This window comes from Populus alba, chromosome 4 (assembly GCF_005239225.2).
Source record: "Populus alba chromosome 4, ASM523922v2, whole genome shotgun sequence".
NCBI classification, from domain to species: Eukaryota; Viridiplantae; Streptophyta; class Magnoliopsida; order Malpighiales; family Salicaceae; genus Populus; species Populus alba.
In genome coordinates, this window is record NC_133287.1 from 9,418,311 (window position 1) to 9,434,840 (window position 16,530).

At 33.8% G+C, this 16,530-nt stretch overlaps 2 protein-coding genes across 5 annotated transcripts; both read left to right on the forward strand.

The window, feature by feature from the left end:
• Window positions 1–2,369: 2,369 nt before the first annotated feature.
• On the forward strand, window positions 2,370–9,444 carry LOC118055992 (T-complex protein 1 subunit zeta 1). 2 transcript variants are annotated; one of them, XM_073408960.1, is made up of 16 exons: window positions 2,573–2,636; window positions 2,738–2,801; window positions 2,896–2,981; window positions 3,071–3,206; window positions 3,782–3,933; window positions 4,015–4,062; window positions 4,177–4,269; window positions 5,665–5,771; window positions 5,895–6,009; window positions 6,104–6,190; window positions 7,297–7,501; window positions 7,742–7,836; window positions 8,380–8,448; window positions 8,534–8,641; window positions 8,742–8,860; window positions 9,083–9,444. In XM_073408960.1, the coding sequence occupies exons 4-16, from the start codon at window positions 3,095–3,097 to the stop codon at window positions 9,156–9,158; spliced, it is 1,386 nt and encodes a 461-aa protein (XP_073265061.1). In that variant the 5' UTR covers window positions 2,573–2,636; window positions 2,738–2,801; window positions 2,896–2,981; window positions 3,071–3,094; the 3' UTR covers window positions 9,159–9,444. The 2 variants fall into 2 exon arrangements, with proteins under 2 accessions (XP_034923948.1, XP_073265061.1); XM_035068057.2 differs by lacking the exon at window positions 2,896–2,981 and having other exon boundaries at window positions 2,370–2,636.
• Window positions 9,445–10,150: 706 nt separating this feature from the next.
• On the forward strand, window positions 10,151–12,659 carry LOC118055994 (uncharacterized). Of its 3 annotated transcripts, none has more exons than XM_073408934.1 (5): window positions 10,151–10,512; window positions 11,101–11,165; window positions 11,737–12,118; window positions 12,205–12,255; window positions 12,378–12,659. In XM_073408934.1, the coding sequence occupies exons 3-5, from the start codon at window positions 11,767–11,769 to the stop codon at window positions 12,554–12,556; spliced, it is 582 nt and encodes a 193-aa protein (XP_073265035.1). In that variant the 5' UTR covers window positions 10,151–10,512; window positions 11,101–11,165; window positions 11,737–11,766; the 3' UTR covers window positions 12,557–12,659. The 3 variants fall into 3 exon arrangements, with proteins under 3 accessions (XP_073265035.1, XP_073265033.1, XP_073265034.1); XM_073408932.1 differs by having other exon boundaries at window positions 10,169–10,512; window positions 12,205–12,260; window positions 12,380–12,659; XM_073408933.1 differs by lacking the exon at window positions 11,101–11,165 and having other exon boundaries at window positions 10,169–10,512; window positions 12,205–12,260; window positions 12,380–12,659.
• Window positions 12,660–16,530: the final 3,871 nt, after the last annotated feature.

Sequence of the window (16,530 nt, forward strand, 5' to 3'; positions counted from 1 at the left end):
ACCAACCCTGCAATAATGTAATCATTCATCTTGCTTCTTCAAATCAATCTTCTAGCTGTGAGTATTGTACCTGCATGTAAGGCCAGATTAATGGATTCTAATTAACATGCAAAACACTTACATAGAATTTAAATGCTCTTAACATTAATTAATAAGAGAGGCAAAGCTAGCTCACTAGTCTGATTAGTTAAAAACAATTTCCAGCAGCGAGGAGTACTCACAGCAAGGAGTCCTACCTGTATTTATATTGAGTATTTAGTAGCCTATAGTCTATACAGGAAAAGTATTCAGATGCCCAAAATAGTATAGGAAAACTTTCTTTTGGCAGGTCCGATCACAACTATAAGTACATGAACTTTTATGTTAGAATTTTACAGTATAGGAAAGTTTTCTTTTGGCAAGTTCGACTGCAACTATACGTACAGGAACTTTTATGTCAAAATATATATTTTTTTCCAGTTTATGTCTGGAGAGATCCTCTGTTACAAGCCGGATAAGCAAAATACAGGCAACACAAGCTGCATCTTGGAACGGAAACCTTTCTCTCTACGGCGGGCATATTATGTCTTATCAAATCAGAGCTCTCAAGCTTACCTCTATATTATCTCTCACTTGACCAAATCCCAAAAACAGTGGCCAGGAAGATCTTCGCAATTCTAAAAATATTCCCTTTGGAGCAGATTGCATGATAAGAAAAAAGGATGTGCAAAGTGGCGAGGGGAAAATGTATTATAGAGAAAAGTTCTCCATTTTTTACACTTGTGGACATTCCATATGCTGTCTACTTTCATTTCACTTTTTAACTCTACAATGTATTTGGTGTTGGAAAATTTGTTAAATTAGGGTTAATGAGCATATTCAACATTAAATTAAAAGTAAGGTATGCTAATTTTATGGATTGAAACTTTATTGAAATTTAATTTTTAACATAAGTTTTTAACATTAAATATTAATATGTATATCATCATTTACTCTTATTGCTTTCTACTTTGTTTTTCATATTTCACCCCTAGTTTGGCATTCAGATTAGCCTTCGCAATGGTAACTTATTCTTGAATCAACTTCTGAAAGGTTAGTGGTGACTAACTTAAATTGAATTGTGAGGTACCTAAGATCAAGACACTTCATCCCATCCTCATATCTCTAGTCGTAGTCATAGAAACAACATAAACTTGATTCCTATAAGGTCTATTAGTAGCTTCAACCATAACTTTAGATTATATTCTGGATGGGTTAAAAAGATTTTCTTTGTGTTTCGCATGCATGCCAGTATTATATGTTGCCTAAAAATATACAAGTCATAGCTATTGACAAAAAAAAAACATCAATCCCAAAAATATTCAAAACCTTTCAAAGTTTACTTATAACAAAAGTCTCTACTTAGTTGTTCATGAAGTGTTTTACTCCTTTTCTTTTTATTCTTCTTTTATATATGTGTTTGTACATGTAACTCTATTAATATTAATTCACTCCAAAGCTATGTAGCCTGTCAAATTAATTATTAATAAAAAATATTCTCAAATAATCACTAATATTTGAAGAAAAATACTTAACAAAACAAAGTCATAGAGGCACTTTTCATTGTTAAAGAAAAGAAGTGATTAGTCGTTATGCTTGCTTATGAAACCATGAATTTTTTTATTTATGATCTTGGATGCAGATTGTGACCGCCTCTTGAAACTATCGTAGATGTCATAAATTCTAGATATTTCTTCTAATTTTTTTTTGACACGAGGTCTAAAGTAATTTGACTTGACTATTTTCTTTGTATATGTGTAGTACCAATAATCACGTCAGGATACACATTCATTTGCCATAAGACCTCCATAATCTCGGCCTAAAACTGCCACGTAGTTTGGTAAACTAATAAATAAAATAATATAAAAGAGAAATGCAGTTTCGCTCTGCAAATAGTATTTTAGCGACTCGACTCAGTTAACTAGGCAAATTTCATTTCATGCTTTGCACCAAGCATATGCCAATGTACAAATAGAAGTGTCAAACCATCCAAGTTCAGTGTCTCTAACATAGAAATAAAATGTAAATTCACTAAATTTTGACATCCACAAAGGAAAAGGAAATTAATTAAAAAACTAAGGAAAAGGAAAGGGCCTTCCTAATTATCATTCCTGCTTGCCCCCAAATGAACTCAACAGTCGGAGCTCTGAAAATTTAAATGTTTTTACCATATTATAATTTGTTTTGCAGTAGTTCTAATTATAAAATCAGATCGTACTTCATGTCAGCTTGAGCTGGATTAAGATGCTTTAAAGATGAGGGACGTTCTTGACATTAAATCAGTAATATAAGGACCCCGAGCTCATTAACCCTAACTTTTTGTGCGCGCTTGTGCCTCGCTTGAACTTCCAGAAAGCCCTAAAACCCCAATCAACACATTACACACACACAGAGACAGTTCCTCTCTACAGTTCCATTAAAACTCCGAACGACAGCAAACTTACGTACTCTCCCTCTCCCTCTCTTTTATTTTGAAAGAGAAAAATGTCTCTAAGAGTATTAAACCCTAATGCGGAGGTTCTCAACAAATCGGCGGCGCTTCACATGAACATCAATGCCGCTAAAGGCTTACAAGATGTTCTCAAATCCAATCTCGGCCCCAAAGGCACCATCAAGATGTAACTTTTTCGCTTTTTCGTCTTCTGTTTTGTTTTTTCTCTTGTTGTAATTTGTTTTGTGTTTCTGCGATTTAATTACTTTGTGTTTTTGTGTTTTTTAGGCTTGTTGGTGGTGCTGGAGATATAAAACTCACAAAAGATGGAAACACTCTTTTGAAAGAAATGGTTTGTTTTTTTTTCTTTGGTTTTCTGGATCTGGATTTTTTGTTATTAAAGGCAGAGTTAGGGTTTTATGCTTTTTTTTTTTTTTCTTTTAAAGTGAGTCTTCCCTAAGAAATGAGCTCTAGGAGCAACTTGAAGCAACTTTAGATTCTAAATGTTGAGTTAGATCTAAAAAGACAATGGGTATGCTATTTGAGGTTTTAAATAAACAATGGGTGTCTATTGGTGGGTTTTTTGTTAAAAAATTGCTTGAATTTCTTTTATGGTTGCAGCAAATTCAAAGCCCTACTGCGATTATGATTGCAAGGACAGCTGTTGCCCAAGATGATATAAGTGGAGATGGTACGACATCTACTGTGATCTTTATTGGAGAGCTTATGAAGCAATCTGAACGGTACATTGATGAAGGTTAGCGAAGCTATATATTATGATTCTCTTGAGTTCTATAATTTTGATGTTTCTGTTATTTCTCATTTTATGCTTGCTTGTCCCTTCTATTCTTGAATAATTTATTTTTTAAAATGTTTAGAGCCCTAAATAAAGAAAGACATGTTCTGACAAGACAGGGTAGTGAAAGGTGTTAGATTCTAATGCCTTAAAGTTCAAACAAGTTGGCGTTGTTCAAGGGTTGCATCTGTGTTCTGTTTGCGTGTTGCAGAGGCAAGAATAGAAATTTGCAAGTTTTTGTGTATTTGACCTTGGAATAGTTAAATTTTGCTATGATTAATTAATTTATTGCACTAGAATTTATCATCAAGGCACATCTTCATTCTGCTGTTATACTTTCTCTGATGGTAAAAATAGTTGTATCTTGTTGTTCTTTCAATTATGCCTTCTAGGTTTTGGAATAGGGATGCTTGGTTCTTAGTCCCGAGTTTCATTTCAGAAAATCTACTACATTCTCATATGGTATTTTTATTGGTTATCTGAGGTAACCTTTATATTTTATTCATTTTATTCATGGGTGTTTATTTTTTCTTAAGGGATGCATCCACGTGTCTTGGTTGATGGTTTTGAGATTGCCAAAAGAGCTACTCTCCAATTTCTTGAAAAATTTAAGACACCAGTGGTGATGGGTGATGAACCCGACAGGGAAATTCTAAAAATGGTTGCAAGAACAACAATAAGGACAAAGGTAAGGTCTATTCATCAGTTTACTCTTTGTTTTATAACCTGTTTGGATATTATTTAAAGTTGACCTTATTCTCTTGTGCAGCTATATGAAGCTTTGGCTGATCAATTAACTGACATAGTTGTTAATTCGGTGAGTGTAGCCAGTGGTGTTGATATATCTTGAGGCTGTTGGAAAAGAAGATGTTTAAGTCAGATTTTGACAGCTTCGATTTTTGCATTGACTGTGATTTACTTGTTTGTACAGGTGCTCTGTATTCGAAAGCCTGAGGAAGCCATTGATCTATTTATGGTGGAGATTATGCACATGCGTCATAAATTTGATGTTGACACAAGGCTTGTAAGTTAATATTTTTTCATTTAATCTGGATTCCTGTGGAATATTTTCACCTGGGATGTGTTAATTGTTTTACAGCTCCCAATTTCCTGATTGTCTGATTTAGTTAGGCTTCAAGAGTGAATGTTTCAAATGGTTTTCTCAAGTTAATTTATCTAGTTAGGTTCTTTATAACTTTAGTTTTTGTTTTGGCACAAGAGGGTATTCACCAATGATGGTTGAGTATTTAAATCATATTGAATAGAGGTCCTTCAAGATTTTGAGGGCCACAGATCTTCAAAAACCCTTCCATGTGAAACAGAATCATTTGTTTTTGAATGAGATGTGTTTAGCATTGAAATTAGATGGAATGCACTGCTCTTTTTCATTATTCAACCTTCATTCAGTAAAATAATGCTACTTGTGAGATTTTTCTCAATGCTGTTACGTTGGATTAGGTCAACTTTCCAGGATATTGATGATTGGTTTTTGTTCGAAAGCTCCCAGGTGTAGCTTGGACAACTTTTAGTTATTGTTCATTTTTTTATTTCGACTTTGATATAATTTTTGTCACCTCCATGTGAGGCAAGGCCCCAACGCCTTTATTAGCCTTAGGTGTTGGATTTCAATGAGGTGCTGCCTAGTCGAGCGCCTTGTGAGTGGGTGCAAGGCGCTAAGGCTAGCGCTTGCTTGAAGTTCTTCCTTTTCTGTTGGTTTTTTTTTCTTTTAAAATGATTTATGTTTTGACCTATTTGTCCATTTTTTTAATGTACCACAAAAAACAACTTAGGGGTATTGTTGTAAAAAACAAAGATTAGGGTAAAAAAAATTAAAATAAATCATTAAAGTGGGAGACAAACAGAGAATGAAGGATACTTAGAAGAGAAACACCAGCCAAACTTTTTTTTTCAACAATGGGAGTCAGAGAACAACACATCTGTACAAGTAATACTTTAATTTTTTCTAAACAAGTTCAGTATGGCTTGAGAGATGAGTATTTCAATTATAATCATGAAATGGAGGGTGTGGAGGATTCAAGTGAAGGAGAGGAAAGCATGGATGAAGATGTTTTTGAAGATTAACGAATAATGATGATGATATTAATTTTGTTTTTTAATCTATTTGGCTACTTACTACTTTAAATTATCTTATTTTGTTTTAAGGGTGAATTATAACTTTATATGACCGTGTTATGGTATTTTATGTTTTCTTTTGATTTTCTAATGATCTAATCTTAATTGGGAAGACACACACAGCATATCGCCCTGGTTCATTTAGGCGAGCGCCTCGAGCATTTTACAGGCTTGGCACCTTTTAGCACCTTCTGCCTTTGACAACACTGATTTTTGTCTTTTGAAGATAACTTCTCTACTTTTCTAAAAATGTTTTGTCCCAGTATTTACGTGTTCTGTCTTCCAGGTTGAAGGTCTTGTTCTTGACCATGGTTCTAGGCATCCGGATATGAAAAGACGGGCAGAAAACTGTTTTATCTTGACATGCAACGTCTCTTTGGAATACGAGAAAAGGTATTCATCTTGTCAACTTGAATTTGATGGGAATTGATGTTGAATATGAGATATCAAGAACTCTGTAGATAGAGCTGTGGTCTGTTTCAGTTCATTGGAAGCTAATATTTTTTTTTTCCACAGTGAAATAAATGCAGGATTTTTCTACTCAAATGCAGAGCAGAGGGAGGCAATGGTTGCAGCTGAAAGGCGCCAGGTTGATGAAAGAGTTAGAAAAATTATTGAACTAAAAGATAAGGTTAAGTTCCACATTCAATGCATTTTATGTTCATGTTACTGACCCCGCCAACATGTTGGTCTCTGAAGTGTTGCTTGTACTTTTGGTCTTCCAGGTTTGTTCTGGTACAGACAACAATTTTGTGGTTATTAATCAAAAGGGAATTGATCCTCCATCATTGGACCTTCTTGCACGAGCAGGGGTAAGTAATGGAACAATTATATTCTGTTCCCTAGTGATTGAATGCGAGCAATAATTAGCTACTTGATGCAATAATCTCCAGCTTGCTGCAATCATGTTTATGTGTTAGTATTGGGTGTTGTCTTTCATTCTGTTTTCTCTTATGGTGTATGGCATGAGTAGGGATTAAATGTTACTACAATGATCAATTTTGTTTGTTGGAAATATTATGAGAGGGGGGATGATTCAGGGATTATTAGCTACCCTCCAAGAGGGTGTAATTATAAACCTTGGGACAAGAAGGAAAAGGCTTTTAACTAGGGTGGATGGTGGCTGGGTTTGTCTTTCTGCCTTTGTTCTTCCTCAAATTTATAAACCACATTTTCTATCTTTAACTGTTTACTTGCACCTTATGAAACATATTGTTTTATTTTTTCTTCATGTAATTTCCATTGGATCTACTGTAAGCTTGTTTGTGAAGCTCCTACCAAACATTGTTATACCTTTACCAATTGCTTTTGTGACAATACATCCTCTTTTCTCAACCCTGTAACAAACACGCCCTTAATTATAAAAAAAGTTTTAATAAGCTAACACCATGTTAGATTGATCTTGAATCTCATAATCAGCTTTAGTAGGATACAGATTTCACAAGTTAATGATTGTTTGTGATAACAATTGGTTGCACATTTTGGAAGCCTTCCACCTCATGTTTTATTTTTAATTTCATGAAATCATGCCATATGCTCAATGAAATAATTATTAAAAGCAAATAAGCAAGAAGGCTTAAGTTGATGGAGGTACAAGAAGAACCACTTGCTACTTCTGTAATTCTCTTGATTTTGTGAAATTATGGATGCAGGAATGGAGACTTGAAATGGTTTTTCATTATAGTTTTAGATTATAAATATGGCTAGAATACCTGCCACTGTATTTGGCTCTAGTTTTGGATGGTTACAAGCAAGACTTGGCTTTTTGAATGCCTTGCCTTGGATTTGATTCCTTTTTAAATGGTACCTGATGATATATGTACGATGACCATTGCTATTTTGAAATCTGGTTAGTCTACCTGCTTGCCCTGATGTTGTTATTTAAAATGGGGCTGATCTGCTTTCTTATGTTTTACAGATAATTGCCCTTCGAAGAGCAAAGAGGAGAAATATGGAACGCCTGGTTTTAGCATGTGGAGGAGAGGCTTTGAATTCTGTTGATAGTTTAACTCCTGACTGCCTTGGTTGGGCTGGACTGGTTTATGAGCATGTCCTTGGTGAAGAGAAGTATACATTTGTTGAAAATGTTAAAAACCCCCATTCTTGCACTATCTTAATAAAAGGTATAGAAGCGTGTATACATCCTCAGCAAACTTGTATAAATGTTTATGATTTTCTTTTATATTTGTTCTAAATGCTATCAGATGATTTTTTTCTTGTTTGTTTTAATTGCTTCTTTTAGGCCATTTAGCCATCAGGTTGAAGTATGTGCTCTTTTATGTTCAAGCATGAAATGTATATTCATCTTGCAATTTTGTAATTTAGCAGGGGCGAATTGTCACTCGACTTTTTTATTGTTACAGGACCTAATGACCATACAATTGCCCAAATAAAGGATGCTGTCCGTGATGGCTTGAGAGCAGTCAAAAATACTATTGAAGATGAAGCTGTGGTACTTGTAAGTTCTGCATGCAGAAATCTATGAGATTTGTATGTGCAATCATGCTTGATTAAATTGTTGCATATTGATGTATGTAAGGCGTGCTTGTGGCCTTTGATGGTGGCTTTGGAAGTTCTGTGCTACATCTAAAATGTGGTTCATATATATGCAAGTTATGTTTCTGCTCAAGTGAAGTGTGCTTCAGGAAAAAGCTGTTTCTTGTATGCACCGGCAGTTTAGACACAATCAAAAACCAACATTATTATGGACCAAGAGTGGTTTCAATCAAATAAACTTAAAATCTAATTTGCATGAATGGTGATTAGAATGAAATTTGTGTATGGTGGAGCTGTGGTCATCAATGTATTTGATTGTAGGATGAAAATAATTGACTTGAAAGTTGAGATTGGCCTCTTGGGATTAGGTGAGATATAGAGTATTGACACGTTTTCTGTTGTAATTCGTAGCATATAACTCTGCAAATAAGCAACTATTTGTTGATGACTTGATTTAGTGCTGAAATTTCTTTCCCACTCAAATGATGTCATTTATTTTCTTCAGGGAGCAGGAGCTTTTGAACTTGCTGCCAGAAAACACCTGATCAATGAAGTAAAGAAAACAGTTAAAGGGGTAAATGCCTGCCTGTTTTCTATATTTGAGTAATTATTCCTATCCCCTGGTTAATTTTAAACTGGTGTTTGCAAATGTGGAACAGCGTGCTCAGCTAGGTGTTGAAGCTTTTGCTGATGCCCTTCTCGTGGTGCCCAAAACTCTGGCTGAGAATTCTGGGTTAGACACTCAAGATGAGATTGTTGCTCTCACGGTAACCATCAGTGGAATCCATCCATCATCCTTTTTTTTCTGGGGGAGCAAAAGACACAAGAAAAGAAACTGATTTAAGCTTTTCTTGCATGTTTATTCAGGGAGAGCACGACAGGGATAACATTGTAGGAATAAACCTCCAAACAGGTGGGCCCCTCGATCCTCAGGTGGAGGGTATCTTCGACAACTACTCTGTCAAGCGCCAACTCATAAACTCAGGGTACACATGAACTCCTAGCTTTGGAATCTGTCCTTTTCTCTCTCTCCCTATCTCTCTTCCCTCGTTCCAGCTTTTGTTATACTACATAAATGTACATATAAAGAAATACTTTTTCCAAACTTCCCCTAAATGATTAAACTAGAGAAACCTGTTGAAGTTCTTTCAGGTTTGAACTCTTAACATGCCTAACCTAGTTATAATCATGCTGCTGTAATTTTCCAGGCCTGTGATCACATCACAATTGCTACTGGTGGATGAAGTCATTCGCGCTGGGCGGAATATGAGGAAGCCAAATTGATATGCTCCTGCATTTTTATCTTATTTTTTAAAATTTTTGCCTCGTGATGAGGATGTTGTGCTGACTGGATGTGTAACAAAACCCCCTGTGCCATAATGCAATGGAGGATGGTTGTGTTTGTAGGATTTGTGTTAGAGGGAATCTCCATTCATCTCATGGAATTTTGATGGAGAATGAACTATTACTTTGTTAGCGGTATGCTTATCGTCCATGTTAGCAAGCATTCATTTTTTTGTACCCATTGATCAGAAATTTCATTTCAAGTTGAGAGTTTCAATTTTTGTAAGGTCTGTATGCTATTTGTGGTCCTTTGCGTGCTATGTGCCTGCCTGATTCTATTAAGGGGCAAGTGGCGGCATCATGCTAAGTATTTCGAGGAGCTGTTTGGCACTTGAATTGGAATCGGAAATATAGTGGAGTATAGCAATGGAATCTCAAGGCATTTGGATGTTCCTGGGGATCACAGACTTTCTTTCCTAACAAATTTGAATTTTTTTTTTTTAAAAAAAATTTAATATGAATCGTTTTAATGTTTTAATGTGTGATATTAAAAATAATTTTTAAAAAATAAAAAAAAAATCATTAATAGGTGTTTTGGTATGAAAAACAATTGTTGCTAAACATGCTGTTAGTTGCTTGACCTGACATGCTCTCTTCGACGGCTTCGTGGGTTTTGCTGCTCTTTTGGCTGGTTATAATGGTTATAGGTGCATCGAAACCCAGCCTAGTCGACCCCTAGATTGGATTGGGGTAATTTTTAGCGTATTTTTTATTGTGCTTTAAATAAATAGGGTTAGCTAAATTTTGAAAGAAATTAAAATTTTATTTAAAATATCATTGTTTTATTATTATTTTTTTATTTTAAAAACAAGAAAAAAAATACAGGAAATTGAGGTTTTTCTGCATCAATAATTTTATTTTTTAAAAATCCTCAACAGAAAATATTAGATTATCCGTTTTGATGCTCCAGATTGATATTTATAGATAGATAAACAATGTTTTGAAAATATTTTGTATTTTGCATTTTTTTGTGTTTAATAAAGTCGCATTATTCCATGATAAAAAATAAATAAATAAAATCTTTGCAAACAAAGGGTTTACCGTTGTGACTTAATTTAATCAATCGAAAACGCTGACGTTTAGTACGAAGCAGCAGAAACCAAAACTCGTCTTTCCAACGGTCATATTTTTCTTCGAAATTAAAGAACCCTCTCGCTATAAAAGCAACGGTCATCTCCCTCCCTCCCCTTCCTTTTCACACACAGCCCCTCTCTCTCTGAAAAAAAATCTCTCTGCGCATTTAAAACAAAAACAATCAGAGATCAAAAGCCTATCATCGATCAGTGGCCTCAAAGTAAGTTTCTCAGATCTAATTTCACTTTCTAATACTTTGAATTGCGTTTTAAATTCTTGAAATCGATTTTGTTTTCTTGTATTTACATTCGAAAAATCCTAGTTGTTTTTTACCCTATCCTCTTAAATGAATACTTTCTTGGTATTGATGCTCTAGTTATTCTCGAATTGTTCAAGTTATTAGATTCGCTGCATGTTTTTATAATCCGGTCTAAATTTGTTCTCTATGATTTTTTATTTGTGTGTGAAGTAGAGATTTTAATTCTCTGTTTTCTTAGAAGTAAATCTTCTATGTTTTCTCAGCGAACAAACAACTTTCTTCTTCTCCGTATGCGTGCAATGTGTATATGATCGATCTTGTATCATGAATACATGTGATTCTGCTGATTTTTCTATTGTTATGTAAAAATCTAGTGATCTGGTTTAGGGTTGCTTGGTGCACTTAATTTTATTTGCAGCATAATATCTGTATTTTAAACATGGGGCCGGGACAATGAGTCTTTTAAGCTGACGGGTCTTGTATTCTATTATGTTTTACTGTGATTAATCTGTTTGTAGAGACTAATCAGTTTTAACAAATATTTGAAAGGGAATCAGAGGATAATCAGTTTCAACAAATATTTGACAGATTGCTACTTCTAAACTTTTAACAAGGTTTGATTCTATTTTTTTTTTATTCCCTTCCTTGAATAGATTGCTTGTTCTTGTCTTTAGATTTTGGAAAATCTTGCTTTCACAATCTACTTTCATTTTCGCTTGTATTAATACTCATTGTTGTTGCTAGATGTGTAATCCCAAATCTCTAGTAGATCGCATGATCTCCTATTTCATGCTATTCTGTTTGATAGAGGATTCAAAATAACGAAAGTATGATTTGTGATCAACGCTACTGTTACACCAGATGTTGAATTGGTTTCACGAATTCGTCCATCTTCTTGACAAGTAGTGTATGTTTTATCTTATTGATTATTCAGTTACAATGATTTACATATACCATGCTTGGTAGAGTTATGGAGATTCTAAGAATTTCAGGAAATTTTATGGGAGTATTTGTCCTAGAGTTTAGCTGGTTTGGTCTGACTTGCTTCGTGTGGGGTTTGTGCTCTTGGGGGTAACTTTTTTTCTTAGTTACTTTTTGAAACTGAATTTATGGTATAATTCGGTCATCCTTTCCTTATTTTACATGGTTTATCTGGGGTTTTAACCAGTTCCAATGCTTTTGCAGAATATTTCTTTGAACTCATTTATAGCACGAATGGCATCACTAGTGAGTAGACGGACACCTCTCGGTGATTTGTCAAATTCAATGAAGGCTGTTGCCTCTCGAATTCCACATGACGCAAGCAAGATGAAAAGTATCTCCAAAGCACCAGGGAAATGGCAAACAGCTGGCAGAAAACCACTTTCCGACATTTCTAATTCAAGGAAGCCTGAGACAAAAAAGCAGAGTTTCAATGCAAAGAAGCTAACTGTCTTGACAGAGGAACCAGATCAAACCAGTGCAATTGTAGAGGAAAAGTTTCTGCACAATCATCAGGAATGCATCAAAGCACAGACAAGAGCTATGGACATCAATGAGTTTCTGCAATCAATTGGACTAAAAGATGGTAATGGGAACTTAACATTCTTCTGCTTATAATCACTGCAGAATCTTTCCTTGTAAAATTCAATTCACTTTTATTGTTTTGTCCAGATTTTTCCAAGCAGTTGGCAACTCCATGTTCACCGCTGGCATCAATTACAATGAAGGTCACTTTGCTTATTTCCCTTTCTGGAAAGATCATTCGGGTCTTTCTTTCTGGTTTCATAAACTAACTTTTCTTTAATGAATTATCTAAACAAAATACTGGTTTCTATTTAATGCTCAGAGTCCCCCTAGGCCCTCGCAACTGGAAGCCACGGTCGAGCAGCTCCTTAAAGATCAATCTTGGGAATTCAATCTTGATTCTCCATCTCCTTTCAGAACGCCAATATCACCAAGGAATTATAGGGACTGGAAAGATCAAGACTACTGCATCAGCTTTAAGTTGATAGAAACCCCATAGTTGCCGAAGCATCCATTTCTCTCTTCAATGCTCTGCATCTATGTTATGTCAACTCTTTTAGCCTTTTGATCTGGACTGGAAAGGAAAATTTCCTTTTTGGTAGTGAAGTCAGTTAGTGCAGTGGCATGACATCCATTCTTTAGGATTTGTGTTACAATAGTAGAAGTCACATTATGTTTTAGTATCTCTCGGTGAAGGTTTCTGGTATGTTAACTGGGATTGATGATGCTGACTTTATCAATGTTTCTTTAACACCTCCCTTAAACCAAGTTCTTCAAATTTCTTCATGACCTTCGTCTTCTTAAAGAGCTTTAAGAGACTTTTTGAAAATATCATCAACTTTGATCACAAACAAAACTCAACCATGATTTTCTTTATCTTTCACCAAATCATGAATGTAATTAATGCATTTGATGCCAATATGTTCGCTGCGACCATGAAACACTTGATACTTTGTTAATGCAATAGCATATTTATTGTCATAAAAGATTTTTATTGGCTTGTTTTGATAATGTTGCGACTCACTAAGCATTCTTCTCGACCACATAGTTTGGGTAGCACCACTTCCAACTCAATATACTTTGCCTTGGTAGTTAAAACAACAACCACTCGATTGATCAATTCTAGTTTCCTTTCTAACATGTATCCATATAGGCTTTTTTTTTTTTTTTTAATACGTGATCATTGATCATTATTTACTGATGTTATTAATGGGATTTGATCATCTACTAATTATGGTAAATTTCTCATATGACTCTTTTTTTCTCATCATTAAGTTTCTTATTTTCTAAAACAACTTGTTCAAACTTTTTTTTCTATTCTTTCTTTAAGAGAAGCACAATATGTTAAGCTCACTTCCCTTTTTTAGCTTAAAGACTTTCTTTTTATCTCCTAAATAACTTTCTATCTCTTTAAGCCTTTTATCAATACTGCTCTTCATTTCCCTTTTTCGCATCTCTTTGTCCAACAAGATGTTTGTTTGTTTCTTTTGAATCCCATTGAACCATTAAAACATTCTTACTCCATTTTGTTCTATGAAATCTTCACATTCACAATTAAGTGACTCAACATCTTACTTATGTTGATCTTGTATTACCTTCTTATATATTTTAATGCAATCAACCTCATCTTTGAGTAACCTAGAAATAACTTGTCTTCTTAGCTACATGTTCGACTTTCTTTCTTAACTTTTCTTTTACTTTATTAATCAACTCTCACTTGGTTTCAAATTCGTCATTCTCATTTTTCTTGTTCATATGACAATACATCATTAAAGACACCTCTTCCTCTTTTTCTATATTATAGCTTGTCAAAAACAAAATCTCAAAAGCGTCTTTATTAGTTTTTTGGCATGGACATTTCTATTATTTGAGTTTTTAAGTTGGCACTGATACTAATATTGATCAAACCTTTTGCAGTGATGACATTGAATATGAGATTTATAATTTTTCCTATAGTGATCATATTTCTGGTATTTATGGCATTGTATTTGAGACTTGTGATACTGATTTGAATCTCCTTCACCTTTATTTTTTGTTTTTCCATTGTAACCTTGACATTGATCAAAATTGTTATTTCTTCCACCTCTATCTCTACTACCTTGACCATATTGTTTATGCTTAATCATGTTTCAAACTTCCTCATTTGTCATCATATTCAATTGAGATTGCAATGCATCTTTAATGGATACTGTAGACTTTTTTAAATTTTATAAACTTTTTTGAATTCAAGTGATGTTCATGAGTTGCTGATAAACCTTGTAATTCATCAATTGACATCTCACTCAAATCTTTTGGTTCTTTAATAGTTGCTACCATGTACTCAAAACGAAGTGTTATGCTTCAAAGCATTTTCATTATAACTAGAAGAACTTTCATCTTTTCTCTATAACTAGAAGTCTGGCGAGTTGCTAAACCTAATATACTTAGTTAATCCATTTGCCAAGCTCAAGTTAGTATGGGTCTAACAAGTTGCCAGACTTAATATACTTGGGTTCAGCTATATGTTGAGCCTAAGGCTAAGTGAGTTTGACAAGTTGCTAGATCCAATTTACTTGGGTTAAACCAAGAGCTGAAATCGAGTCGGTGTGGGTTTAACAAGTTTCAAGACCCAGTATGCTTGGGTGCGTCCATGTGTTAAGCTCAAGGTAACATGTATCTAATAAGTTGTCAAACTCAATATACTTATGTCCAATCATATGTTGGGCCAAACTAAACATGAATCGAATGAGTTGCCAAACCTAATATACTTGGGCCCAACTTTATGCTAAGCTCAAATCAACATGGGTATGGAAAATTGTTAGACCCAATATACTTAGGTTCAACCATGTGCTTAGCCCAAGTAAATGTGAGTTTGATAAGTCGTTATACCCTTCATACTTGAGTTCGATCATGTGTTAAATCTAAGACAAAATATCTCCCTTAGGCTTGGCTATGCGCCAAACCTAATTGGTCTGAAGATCGTTAAAGATTCATATAAGGACCATAGGGTTTTTGTCTTTAGCCTATTAACATGATTTGTCCATGTCAGAAATAATTATCACCCTACATCTATAGATGTATAAAAGGTTTTCCAAAGGTCTACCATATAACATCCCTAAAATTTCAAACAATTTCAAGTTTAATATTACATTATGGTTTATGAAAAAACAAGGAAAAGTTTTTTTTTTTTTTATCTCAACTGAAATTTCGACAAAGTTCTGTTTGAAAGCTCCATTTTCCTAATGTCGATATCATATCTCAATCATTATTCAATCCATTTAAGATCCATTCAATTAGATTGTTCCCACAATAATCATTAATGATGGTGCTTTATCACATTTTCGGAAAAACATAATAATCAATGAACAACTACGTTACTTGTCACAATGACAAAGAGTTCATGATTACAACTTAATCTTTACATTATAATAATATGAAGTTTATATATGCATTACATAATATTTATGGAAAGATTTCCGATAAATATCATATCATACATATTTGCAAAATGTTCATACTTTAAAACCATTCAATATTAGTTATGATTACGTATTTTAATAGTCTATGAATTTGTCATTTACAAGTATAAATAACCAAAATGAATAATATAAATATATCTCTAATATGAAATCTAAACCAACACAAAGACAATAAAATAATTATTCATGCCAATCTTGAGTTGTACCTAAATTACTGACACAAAATAATCATGAATGCTTCATAATTAATCTCCACCATTTAAACTAAGTAACTTCATTTTGGTACTTCATCATATAAATGTAATTATTAAACATAATACCCTTTACATGTAATTAATACTCCATTTCCATGTTACAATATACCAACCATCTAATATTTTCAATTTAAATTTAGCAATTTATATTGGAGAACCTACAATTTGACTTTCCTTTTTGAAAGCTATTCATTATAACAATTTCTTTAATGGAATTCCATGCTACATGAAAAATCCTTCAATGAAATTCTACATCATACGACAATTTCTTCAACAAAATTCCATGCTACACGATAATTTTTTCAATAGAATTCCACACCATACAACAATTCCTTCAACGAAAATGCCTATCATATGGCAATTCCTTTATCGGAATACCAAATCAATTACAACATTTTCTTTAGGAGGCCTTATTTCATTATTTAATCAAACTCCTTTATCTCACATATATTAAGGAATTCATAAATTGAATGAAAATGTGCAAAATAAAAAGTCAAGCTACATGACACCTACTTGCTGCTGATTGACACATAATAGTCCCTACTAGCACAACTCATGTGGCCTTGCTTGCATCATCATTACCAAACACATTTTTCATATTCAATTCTAGTCTTATTTCAAGCAATTTAATTCTCAATTCTTCAATTAATCCAAGTGTTACCTATTTATCTAACATGTTACTTAACACAAATCAAACATAACAAAATAGTTCATCATTCAATCTATATTCAATTTTATACAATTCAATACAATTTACAATT